The 13236-nt window shown below is 37.2% G+C and overlaps 2 protein-coding genes across 3 annotated transcripts; both read right to left on the bottom strand.

Moving 5' to 3' along the window:
• Window positions 1-2289: 2289 nt before the first annotated feature.
• Window positions 2290-6266, bottom strand: fkbp6 (FKBP prolyl isomerase 6). Of its 2 annotated transcripts, none has more exons than XR_009233674.1 (9): window positions 5903-6266; window positions 4953-5070; window positions 4761-4850; window positions 4448-4650; window positions 4084-4203; window positions 3763-3960; window positions 3481-3590; window positions 2940-3350; window positions 2290-2680 (listed from the first exon to the last, which is right to left on the bottom strand). XR_009233674.1 is itself a non-coding variant. In XM_058613948.1 (9 exons), the coding sequence occupies exons 1-8, from the start codon at window positions 5981-5983 to the stop codon at window positions 2966-2968; spliced, it is 993 nt and encodes a 330-aa protein (XP_058469931.1). In that variant the 5' UTR covers window positions 5984-6264; the 3' UTR covers window positions 2290-2680; window positions 2940-2965. The 2 variants fall into 2 exon arrangements, 1 of the variants encoding a protein (XP_058469931.1); XM_058613948.1 differs by having other exon boundaries at window positions 2940-3038; window positions 5903-6264.
• Window positions 6267-6412: 146 nt separating this feature from the next.
• tmem244 (transmembrane protein 244) lies at window positions 6413-11191 on the bottom strand. The gene is made up of 6 exons (XM_058613870.1): window positions 11053-11191; window positions 8821-8906; window positions 8637-8713; window positions 7882-8007; window positions 7601-7645; window positions 6413-7432 (listed from the first exon to the last, which is right to left on the bottom strand). The coding sequence occupies exons 1-6, from the start codon at window positions 11143-11145 to the stop codon at window positions 7335-7337; spliced, it is 525 nt and encodes a 174-aa protein (XP_058469853.1). The 5' UTR covers window positions 11146-11191; the 3' UTR covers window positions 6413-7334.
• Window positions 11192-13236: the final 2045 nt, after the last annotated feature.

The raw sequence follows: 13236 nt of genomic DNA on the forward strand, positions 1-13236 counted from the left end.
CAATCTACTGCATTTACACAAGGTCAATAGGACCTGCTGACCAATTTAGTATTTTTGCACTATTCCCCTGTGCTATCTTTTTCTACACAGTGAATATTGTTATATTATGTGATTAAGGTCAAGATATTTGTAATATTTTCTCTTATATTTTTAGATTCTTGTTTTCTCATATTGCTAATTCTATTCCTATTTTATTTTATACGCTTAATTGTTATCTTTGTTTTGCCTATACATGTTTTGTACTCAACACTGATCCATTTTGTTGCTGTAAAAAGTAAATTTCCCCAATGTAGGATCAATTAAGTCAAATCTAATCTACTGTAATCTAGTTTTATCCAATTTAATATGCAGTTCAAACCAAGCAACAGCATGTGGAAGAAAGTTGATTTTAGTGTCTTTGAACATGGTATGGTTGTAGGTGAGTATTTCTGAAACTGCTGATCTACTGGCATTGAGAATATATGCAATGACCACAGAGTCCTGCCAATTTATTAGGTGTCCGATGTACCTAATAAAGTGGCCAGTGACTGAATTAATACAAGACAGTTGTAGAGCTTAAGTGCTATATAAGAGCAAAGGGTTCAATAAGGTAAAACAAGACGAGTAGAAATACTATTTAAACAGCGACATTGAGACTGATGATGGTTTGAATGTGATTGTTTGTTGCAAAATCTTTGTTTTTTGGGATTTTAACTTCATGAATAATAAATGCCACTACCTTCTACAACACTAGAGCTCGTTTTCACACTGGTATTAAGTGACAACTGTAGAAATCTTGTTTAAACACACTGTCTTCCTCAGTGAATGTGCAGCCAAAACAAACACTGAAATATTTCAAGGCCAAACAGTGAATTGTTCCTTGTCTGTACAAGTCACTTTTTGAGACAAAAGTCAAGACTAAACAGATAATAAATAAATTGATATTTGGTCAAATGTTTGCATATTTTAGACAGAGTCATTATACTAAAAAATATAGAAATACTGCCGACTATATTTCATGTTAATGTGTTCACAAAAACATACATCACAGAATTGAAGTGGCACGATCATTATTGTATAATTTAATAAATACTGAGAACAAGATAGAAATAAATGCACATATAGATGTGAATTTTGTGTTCAAATGTCACACACACCTGAAAAATGGGTAAAGGGAAGAATTATTTTTCACACACAAAAATATTCCCCTTACTTAAGATGAAGGTAGTGAGCGAGTCTGGAGACCATGGTGTCCGCTCCAACTGTCTGTCACAAGCACCACCCACTATGAACGTGTGACCATGTGCTGCGATATGATGGTAAAACACGCACATACTGTGACAAGTGGATTAACCAGAAAGGTCAATCAGATTTTTCTGCACCTCCATCTGTCCATCTACCCACTTCTGACCCCATCACTCCATCTTCGCTCTTCTCTTTCTACTCTGGTCCTCAGTCTCATTTCCTCACCAATTCTACCTCACTATATCCTCCACCATCATCTGGCAACACAAACACTAAAGACAAACAAAGGCAGCATAATACTGCATTGTATATTGTACATGTGATGTTTTTTTTGCTAAAGATAACCCTAATGTCTCAGCTTCTGCATACAGAAGAGAGTTGGTGAAAAATAAATAATAAAGCTGGAAAAACCTAAATCAATACTGCCCTCTGGTGAATATCATAAAGCAAATGAGAAAAAGTAAACCAAAGATATTTCAGTTTTCATTCATTTCTGATGTAAAATGCACTCTGAAGGTAGGACACCAGAGCGAAGACAGAGTGCTCATATGCCCCCTAGAGTCTGTTGCGCAACACTACAACCAGTGGCCCTTAGTAAATGATCTTATTTGTCCCGCAGCAGCCCTGTACTGAACTTACTGTATTACACACACACACACCATCTGCTGTTAATCTAATTAAATGGCTGCTGTCAGTACTATACTGAACAACATACAGTCCAAGGATACAACAAACAATTATTTTCATAATTAATTAATCTGTATTATATTCTCAAATAAGTAAATGTCAGAAAATGTTGATAAATATTAATTCCCAAAACCTTAAAACTCTAATATTCTCCAATGTCTTGTTTTGTTCACAAAATGGTTCAGTTTGAATGATTTCTTTGTTATATGGAGCAAAGAAACCAGCAACTATATACATTTAAGAAGCAGAAATATCAATCAATTATTAATTTAGTAATTGATTAATAATTAGCATTCAGCACTACATATTTGACCCTGAAGCACACAAACTAAAACAACATTCAACAAACACATGCAGGTTAAACAATCACAAGATATATTAGATTTGACATAATATTTTTTTATTTATTATTTTTATCATTAGCACCAACAGTGATCAAACCCCAAGTCAATGTTTAACAATCCAGTACAAACATTTGGAACATATTTCAAAAAGTGTGGCAACTTAATAGAAAATGCAGACACTTGGTAGGTTTCATTACTGTTCAAACTAATCTCAGTGACAAAGGCCAATTCTGCAAAACAATAACTCTTGGGGCACAGTGTTAACAACCATTTGATGAATGGTAAACACCTATTTTAAAGTAAATTAATGACACATCTGTGCAACACAACCGTCATGACACAATCAAAAACATGATGGAAAATGTAACTTTTGATTCACTTGAACTGGAGAGAAAATGTGCTGCAGAACTCTGAAGCTTTGTCATCTGCAACACAGTGATTTTTATTAGTTAGGTAAAACTTTCTCAATCCACAAGGACTTTATTATAAGTTAAATTACTATCTAAAATTGTTAGACCGTAAAAGTTGAGCAATTAATGTTTAATGAAGGAGAATCATTATGTTGGATTTCAAACACCCTCAATCAAGTAACTTTGTCTAAAACCAAAACTCCTTGAAATTACATGTGTGGTAAACATTCATTTCATTTCACAATGACATGTTTTAATGAACAGGTTTTCTTACCTTTTCTCTCTCTTGCATTTACATCATCACTGCCCCCTCAGGTCTTTGCACATCTTGGAGTACATGTCTTTCTCCTTGTCCAAATTGTCTTTATAGAATCTAGAAAGTGATTACAGTCATTTACATATAACCTGTTAGGTTACAGCTAAGGCTAACATCACTTACACCACACACTAAAGCTGCATTCAGACATGTACTGAAGGCTGGCCATTGTCCTGGAAAACATCCAGGACCCACTATATGTGAGATTGCAAAAATCCACAAATGTTGCGCTAAACTTTTTCTGGAACTTTTCCAGCCAAAAAAATAATAAAAAAATGTGGGAACAGAACAGAAAATTATCTGTAAAATTCACAGTGAGTGAGCATCTTTTCATGCTCATCCCAGTCGCCACCCCTCTCCTTTTCATGTCTGAAAATAGATTAAAAATTCTAAGTGTTACCGTTTTGAGTACTGTCATTTTGGGTCAAGTGTGCATGTAAATGAATTACTAACAGTTCATTTTCAAAGCAGTGAATGTGTGAACTAATGTTGGTCTTACAAAGCTACTTTCCTCAGGAGATTGTTAATGTCAGAGTCAAAGGGTCTCTTCGCTTGAGCAGTTATGAGGCAACTCTGGGCGCTCTCGTACTCCTGCAGCTCCAGGTAAGCCTGACAGATATGACATCAGAGTGTGAAACAATGCAATACATAGATAGATATGTAAAACTGAAACATGTAAAGCTGGAAATGTGATGCATTTACTTTTTTTACAAGTCAAGCTTAACCTTCAGTCTTGTACACTTCACAGCCTGTGAGAATAATAAGAGAAATCATAACAAACCTGTCCACAGCGGAAAAGAGCCTTTGTGTTGTTGGAGTCAATCTTTAAGACCTTGTTACTATACTTCAGGGCTTTTTGTGGGCTGTCCAGACGGAGTTCAGTGAGAGAAAGGTTCAGGTAGAGAGGAAGCAGAGCTGTCTTGATACTCTCCTTCTCTGCCTCGCTCTGTGATCCCCTGCTCTCCATCAGTGTCATGGCCTATATTCGCCAAGCAGAGAATCCAATAGGAAATACATTCTGACTAAGACCGGCACATTGTCACAAATGAAGAGAAAGATGCAGAGAAAGCTTTTCCTGTCTGTCATTCCCTTGAAGCTTTACCTGTTTGTAGCGATCTTTGGCATTGTAATAACGGCTCTGCTTGAAGCAGCGGTTGCCTAAGCTCCGTATTGTGCCGACAACATCGAGAAATCTGGAAAGAGGAACAGTGTTCTGCTCCTCCTGATTACAAAAAAACACAAATTATTGTGAGGTAACCAATTTAAATGGATAGACTCAATTTACATCATCATCATATAATGGACTGTGTTTTTTCTGGAGGCAAAAAGCACGACTCTCAGGTTTTGCTGGACTGCATAAATGAAAATAAATAATGATGTTTTGAGTATAAATGGCTGACAATATAAATAAAGCGTTAGCTAAGCCTAGGTTTAGTATACATTTTCTCCTGTCCATTGGAAAATACCGGGCTCAGTGTGAGAAATTCATCCACTTGTCCTGAGTCGAAGAAATCGAGGAGTTGAACCTCATACAGAACCGTGGCAGCAGCAGGAATTAACGGAGGACAACCCATCTCCCCGAAGGCATATTGAGGCTGGAAAAGGAAGCGACAGAACTCCCCTTTCTTCATGGTGTACAGACCCAGCTCCAATCCTGCCAGTGTCACATCTGTTTTAACAGTACATTTTAAAAACAACATCATTTCTTTGTAATCACCAAAGTTAGGATCTGCTATTAGCTGTAAATTGTACAGACTAGTAATGAGAATAATTACTGACCTCTCCCTAATTTCAACATCTGTGGGTATTTATTGTATGTGTTGCTTTCAAAAGGTTGATCTGAATATTCCAGGAAACCAGAGTAATGGACTGTATAAGAAACAAAAGGAGGGGGTGTAACAAAAACATTTGGGAAACTATAACTGGGTCAGGAGTTAATACAATAAAATGTAAAATCGAACTTGTAAATACTCAATACTGAAGCATTCTGGGGCACAGGAGGGCCTACTCCAGGCTGGACCACCTCTTTCAAGATCCCTCCATCTCCCAGGAGGTCATCCATCTGCTGACGTAGATGTTCAAATGGGCTCTGGAATAAAAGAAACTCAATCTAAAGGCTTATTTTTACATTCAAGTCAATTAATGGTAAAAGCTGCAATTTAAGTCATAAACTTTCACCGTTGTCAGTCTTTAGTGTGGTAAATGTTAGGGATCGGAATCAGTATAGGTCAGTATTGGTATACTGGTCAAAATGACTGCATCTGATATCCGACAGATAAAAACTGTAAAATCCGGTACTATCCAAGAATCCTTTACATCGCATGGTTCACTATGCACAGACTGTAAAAATGTCATGTTTGGACTGTTTATTTCTTCTTTTTGGGAGAACAATATGTTGTCAACGGATCATAGTTCATAAATAGTTCCTAGTTCTAAAACGACTGCATTGGACCGTATTGGTAGATATTTGAGTTTGTGATAACAAAGTGGTATGTCCCATCCTTGTTATCATTTGAAATCTGTAACTTATGCAAGACTGACATACAATAAAGTACATGGGAAATGCCTGGTTTACCAGTTCAAAATGATATTAAGTGTCACAGAATTGCCTTTTAAATTGGTCATTAGAAATGTATTATGTACACATCTACTCGTTAAATGTACTTATTTGGTTTATTGTCACCTTTTAAAAGTGTCAACCCCTATATAAAAAAAAAAGGTTTACAAAACACTACTAAAATGCTGAAAAAGGTTCATTCTTGACTGGATTTTAATGAAGAAAATGGCGGAAAATATTACACTGGTATTCACCATCTCATCATTAGCGTTACCATTAGCATTAGCATGTCAATGTCAATAGCTATAGCAATAAAACAACTCTAGCATGTTAGAGGTTATGGTCAACAGGTTAGCATGCTTACAGGTTGGCTGTTGTTCGTCCTCGGCTGCGCCTCAGTGTTTATAAACCTCCGGATGCTGGATATTAACCCGTTTCCCGACATCTCACCGGAGGAGCAGTCACTTTTTTTTGTCGTTTGGAGAGTTTTGTATATTGTGAAAACTTGCACCTGCACAGTAGCGGTCGAGCTAACTGTTACGGCTCAGGTGTAGGTGCTTAATTAAAAGCGGGGTTGCCAGGTCTGGTGGCCTAGTACCCCTGCCACAAGATATATATGTCCCTGTATATACATGTTCACTTGTTTGACATGGCATAACCAATGCCAGAATTTCTTCTTCCCCTTCATTTTAGTCGTTAAATAGCCTCAAGTAAATAGATGCCGTTTGTTATCATAAAACGCATCTTTCTGCTATAGACATAATTACTATATGATGATTAAAATAAACCAAAAAAAACATTAAAAGCAGCTGGCAGAGAACATTGCAGTACGTTGATTAGGCATATACTTGTGTGCCAGAGTCAATTTGGCAGGAATTTAGTATAAATAAATCATAAATCAGTTTATGAATTATTAATTTTTACTGTAAGCAAAATAGGTCTATCCAACAAACAGATGGGGGTGGGGGGGACTTCAAGGGGAGCCCAATTCTGGTGGAAAAGTCTAGATCTGTATTCACTTTATTTGTACGACTGCAATCATTATCAATCACTTCAATTTTACAATTTTAACAAGTAAAACAATCTTTTTGAATAAAGTTATCCATTGTAAACACATTTTACATAATAGATACAGTTGGCAGTATTAACACATCAAAGGGTTAAAAAATGTTGTCTGAGTACATGTAGATGCAGCACAGACCTGACAGACGGTATTTTGACGGGTATCAGACTAGTATACTCTACAAACCAGCCATGTAACATTGTACAATATATTATAACTCGCAAATATTTTCCTATATTGTATACAGTATGACATTTGTGAAGAAAAATGTACAAAAATATTGAAACTGTACAGAATGTTACAAAAATACTGCTAAATTGACAATATATGCTTGCCCGTGGCCAAGTGGAAAGGGAACTTGACTTGTAACCGGAGGGTTGCCGGCTCAAATCTCCACCTGGCCAAAAAGGGCTGGGGTACCCCTGAGCAAGGTACCCAACCCCCAATGCTCCCTGGGCGCTACTCAGTGTGGCAGCCCACTGCTCCTAATTCTAGGATGGGTCAAATGCAGAGGAATACTTTACCTAAGGGGATTAATAAAATGTATTTTTTTATACACAAAGAGGGATCTGATAATAAGAGAATGAAAAAAGTTACCAAGTGTGTTGGGAGACAAACACACACCAGTGTTAACATGAACCTAGCTGTACACTCTTTACAGTGTACCCACTAGGATGCATGCAGGCCTGAGATTAACCAGTAAGCCAGTTAAAAGATTTCCTCATTGTGTCCATCAGAAGTTCTGCAGTTCAGCTGGACACACAAAGTTGGTTCTGAAGAGTTTGTAGGCCAGGAGCTGTCCCCCGAATATCATCATCACCAGGCCTGATCCTGCAGAAAGACAGATTAAATGAAGTGATAAATCATGTCTTGGACAAATAGAAATGAGGTGGTGAGAAATAGAGAGTGGGATTCTGCAAATAGGACTGGAGTCAGATAAGGTTACACATGATGAAGCAATACAGAGGGATGAAGAATTAGAAGTAATCAAGAACTTACCAAGAGCTATCCACCAGTGTTCAGCTGAAGGGAAGTCTGACATCACTGCAAACATACAACACCAATACTGTATGTTTAACACACAAAAGAAACAAAAAAAACCTCTAACTTCCATCTGATTATTAATACAAATTAGTTGATTTATTTTGATTGATTATTTTGTGGTTGTGAAGATATAAATATAACTACAGCCATTGCATTCAGTTACATAACCAGGCCAGGCAGGCTTCCAATCCCATTTTCTCTTCCATGCCATTGATCCACTTTGTGTGTGTGTTTACCTGCCACGGTCATCGCGACATGTAGCAGTGTCACAGTTATGGCGTAATCCCAGACGCACTCCTCTACAATCCAGGCAAAGATCAGCCCTCCTAAAACGTAGGTCACTTCTGTGGAAATGACACCAACTAGCCAGAGAGGGAAGCATGTGATGATGACATGGTTAACATTTTCAGTAAATGATTGATTCATTCATTCATTCAGTCAGTCAATTGTGAATTTAGAGTTTAAAAATGGACTGAACCTAAATCTGCATGTTTGTGGAGTGTGGCAGGAAGCCAGAGAAACTTAAACACACAGGGACTTGCAAACAAAGGAGCTACAGTCACATTGGGATTCAAACTGTCAGCAATCTTGTTGTGACAGTAACAATGATAACCACCACGCTGTGGTAAACATTTGAATGAATCTATTAATCTCTTAATCTCTGTTCATGTGATGATAAATAGAAACATTAAAATCAACATAGCTATTTTCTTCCACCACAGTAATAACTTCAAAGCAGCTGGGGCAGTATCGGAGTTCTAGTAATACAATTGAGAGAAACCAGGCATCATATTGATTGATGTGGAGATAAAAACACTTCAATAAAATAAACGTATTATAATCATTTGATGTATTAGTTCCACATGTGTTTTTGCTCTTTGTCACAGCTTCTGCAGGGGCATAAAAAGAAGATTTTAGGAAGTATCAAGGGGAATAAAATTGAAATACTCAATGTAAAGGTATTTAATTTTACCCCACCACAGATACTCACCCAGGTATTTGGGGTTCTGCCATGACGGTTGCGTTGTGTAGTCGAATGGTGCCAACAAGCTGTTGATCTCATGAACACTGGTAGCACAACAAGAGGACTTAGATGTGCACCAAAAATACACAGGGACATCATTACAAGGCTTTATTGACTCAAAGAAGGTTTTTATTTGTGTGTGTTTGTGTACCTGAACAGTCCGATGCAAAGACTGACCGCAATGTAATAGAGAGAGTAGAAACACACCATGCACATCAACAGATTCTGCAGGACGACCTGAGAAAAGGAGAAGAATCTGAACATCACATTCTGCTGTCTGACGAGGACTTCTTTAGAAATTAAATTTCATATACAGTTACAAATATTCCCGTGACTGTATAGTCTGAATATAAGTTCTAAAATCTGTAATATTTTATTAATATTTTTTGGCTCTTAGTCCATTGTTTTCTTTCATATCCCTTTGACAGTTGAATAAAAGATGAAATTACAATCCTAATACAATTAAGTAGGTTACATATAAATCTTGGTCACTGAAAAGACTTTGTACCATTTGGCTGTTGAATTGTCTTCCATTAACCATCTGATAATGTGTGATCAATCAGAATAAAAGAACAACAGCTGGGGCTCTTAAGGGTGAAGAGATAATTGCTATTTAACTACTTGTCTGTTTACAAAGAGACAATTTTCTCGCCTGCATTTTCAAATCTTTCTTTAATGACACAGACAAGTAACGCTCATAACAGGAGAGAGCAGCAGACAGTCGGCGCTCGCTCCCCTCGCTGGCGTCTCCTTTCACAGATGATTAACTGCAGCCTTTACAGGAAATGAGTTACACGACACCTCAGAGGAAAAGATAGAAGACCTTTATTTCAGCTTGTCAAACAGAGCTTTAACTATTTACATTAATAATGGGCTGCATGCCAGTCTTGTGTGTGTGCAGGTGCCAGGGCCCTGCACAGTTTTACAGGCTGACTTAGTGGTGCACTTCAATGGAAATGGAGCCTCCATTATTGTTTTTAGTTACACGTGGGCTTTCCCTGCTGTGACAAATCAAATATCTACTGTGACAGAAACAAGATATGAGATTCAGTGCCAACTTTCACACTGTCTAAGCTATATATACTATATATGTATATATATATAAATATATATATATATATATATATATATATATAAACTTTCCTCTACGCTGCTTTTATAAATCTGCATGGAAATGTTTGGGGTCACAAAATAAACGTATCTTATATATATTATATTACTTTGTTCATCATATTAGGTGTTGCAGACATGGCACTAAAAATAGCCAGACATGTTGTATAATTTACACATTTCTTCTTACCATAATTTATACACATATTGAGTTGAGATCATTTGTCAACCTTAAGAAGTAGATCCTCATATAAAATGTTTGGGAGACACTACTATTCTACAGTGTTTCCCAAACTTTTTATATGAGGATAAAGAGCAAATTCTGACATTTAAGAGGATGATAATATGTTTGCGATTTTGCTGCTTTGTGTAGACTGAAATATCTCAAAATCTACAAGATCTCCAATTAAATGTAAGAGATAAGAGCATGTACAATCCTGATTAGCTAACATGCACACATGAAGACTATAATGCTTTTTCATTATGTGAAGATGTTACTGTGTCTCACTACAGCTACACACACATTCACATAAAACACGTTTGCAGACTCCTTATAAATGACTTTTTGCTTTAACATTGTCATTTGTGGACATCCACTCCTGTGGGTCTTTGTCTTTTCTGCCTTTGGAGGTGAATCGTGGTGAGAAAAATCATCCTAAGAATTCATGGGATTATAGATCATGATTATTTTTTTTATTTTTTTTTAAATAACATTACTGTAGACACCTCAGCTGGCAACCACATGGAATCTAGTTACACACTGTTCTGAGAGCCATGAGGATGTGGGGGCATCAGTTAAGCAGCTGATCTCATACTAATACCCTCAGAGTCGGCTAAACACATTATCCAGCTCTCTGGTGTGTTTTTGTCATCTTTGGACTCGTCTGGACTTCACTGAGGCTTCACAGTGCACCGTTTGCCGTGATGACATCAGGTGACTGAACCCACTGACATTCTGTCAGTCTGACGGTGACATGAGGGCATTAACTTCAATAAATATCCAGTTTAACACTGGGATTATTGCACACTCCTAAAGAAAGTAAATAATTCTGTTATAATAATTTTTTAAATGACATGTAATGGAATACATGATCTGTACAAATGAAGACAATAGTGTTACTCATATTAAAAATGTATAGAAACACACAGTAAAATGGTTCATGCTGTATCAATCACTGGACATAGTGATAAACACCTTTCTGTTTCACTGAGCCTGCACTAATAAAAAAACATCTCAACTCTCTATTCCTACATTGTGCAGTGTTTTCCTTACCCAGGTATCAGTGGGTGTGGTCTTGAGGGACAAGTGTCCATGGCGTTTTATGAGTGTGAATCCACAACAACGACAGCAGTAGTCCAACAACATGAATGGCTGCGGGTCTAAATGAGAGTATGTGGGCTACACGTATGCATCCGTGTATGTGTGTGTGTGTGTGTGTGTGTGTGTGTGAGAGAGCATGTAGGGGATTAGGGCGGGGAAGGGATTAGAAGAAATGGGATTACTACTAAGAGTAAATCCTAAAATGGATGAAGTTGAACATACTCAGGTACAGTACAGGTGCACAAACATGTATATGTTCATTTAAAAAGCACATTTTGGAAATTGTTGTTTACCTATTCAAAAGGATATTAGGTATTACTTAATGTGACTTTAAGTTTGTCGCCACATTAGGCACAAACTTGCTATTGTCAAGACTGATATTGTGATTTGGATCATGATAGTTTGCCATTTATATAAAGTGGGTCCCCAAATAGAAAGCTTGGGAAACACTGTTCTACTCTATGCTTCATTTCATTTAAGCTCATTCTTTCCATTTCTTGTACCTTATTTTCTCATCCCTCACTTGCACTCTTTCTCCCTTTTTCCTTTCCTTCATTGCCACTTTAAACAAACCTCTTTTAATGATTTATTTCTTCCATTAGGTCTGTCTTATTTCTGTCCTCCCTTTTCATCATACAGCTTTCCTCCTACTGCCAGTCTTTATTTGGTGTGTCTCCTCTTTTCAAACACAACCTCTAGAGCTGCAACTAACTATTATTTTCAATAATTCGATTAATCTGTCGATTATTTTCTCGATTAATCGATTAATAGTTTGATCCATAAACTATCAGAAAACCTTTTATTTTTCTTCACAAATTTGCTAGACATTTCAGCTGTCATCAAAATGCTTTTTTCCAGCAGTTCTGACAATGACCACAAGGTGGTAGTCTGACCTAACAAGCACAGATTTAAACGCTCCCCAAAGACAACCAGCACACAAACACGAGATAAGAGTCACATACACAGGACTGGCAGCAACAGATAAAGACGCTCCATTCAAATGTGTAGATCTTTGATGTCAGTGTCATAAATCATTTCCCTACATGTTTACTTCTTTTTTTAACCGAGAGATTATACATAAACACAGAACAGAGAGGATGAATCTGAAGGGTAGAAAAAGAATGCTTAGCTGCTGACCAGCCACCATCTGTTTTCATGCAAATGAAGTGGGTGAATTGACAGAGAAGACAAAGTAAGAGCAGAAATGACGTCAGTTCAATGTTGCCGTCTCCCTCCAGAAATAGCTAAAGAAACTCCTAAGCATCACGGACAGGGTGTATACTGTGTGTGTATGTATATATATACACATATATAGATATCTTTGTGTGTGAGGTGCCTGCATCATTGTAACCATGGTGATGAAGAGCAGGGGAGTCAAAGGGCTGTGGAGCAGGACAGACGTCATAAGTAATCAGAGCGCTCTCTTTATATGCGTGTGTGTGTGTCTGTAGTAGGCTGTGAAGACATTTAGGCTGGTCCTCACAGCCTTTAAAGGCTTTTTTAAAGAGTTAACAGAGTTAGGATTACACTCAGGTTCAGGTTTTTAGATGTTGCCCTGCTCCAACACACCTGATTCAAATGAATGGCTCGTTATCAGGCTGTTGTGGAGCTTGATAACGAGCTGACAATTTGAATCAGGTGTGTTGGAGCAAGGTCACGTCAAAAATATGCAGGGCAGGGATCCCTGAAGGACGAGGATTGGGAAACACTGGGTTAGGGTGAGGTTAAAGGTTATGGTCTGGCATTTTGTTGTGATGGTTGAGTTGAGGAATGCATAATGTTTATCTGTGTTTATCAGACAAACTATGCTGGACAAGAATAGTTGTGTGTGTTCTGGTGCATTTCATAGATGTAAATCTTAAATGAAAGTGATCGTCTCTTTCTCTCTCATTTTTCAGTATATCTCTGGAGGTTTCTTTAGCAAAGACTTGAAAAAGGGGACTTTGTAATGAGAAATAAAGAGACTTTTAAGACTTAATATTGCTAATATTGTGTTTGAAGTAAAGTATAATATGCACAACCAAGGTTCTGCAACATTCTAGACTCAGACTCTCAAGTATCCACTCATTCAGACGCGACTAATAGCCATTTATCTTTTATCTGTGCAAAAGAAGAAGTATTTTATTTATTTATTCT

This window comes from Solea solea, chromosome 17 (assembly GCF_958295425.1).
Source record: "Solea solea chromosome 17, fSolSol10.1, whole genome shotgun sequence".
NCBI classification, from domain to species: domain Eukaryota; kingdom Metazoa; phylum Chordata; class Actinopteri; order Pleuronectiformes; family Soleidae; genus Solea; species Solea solea.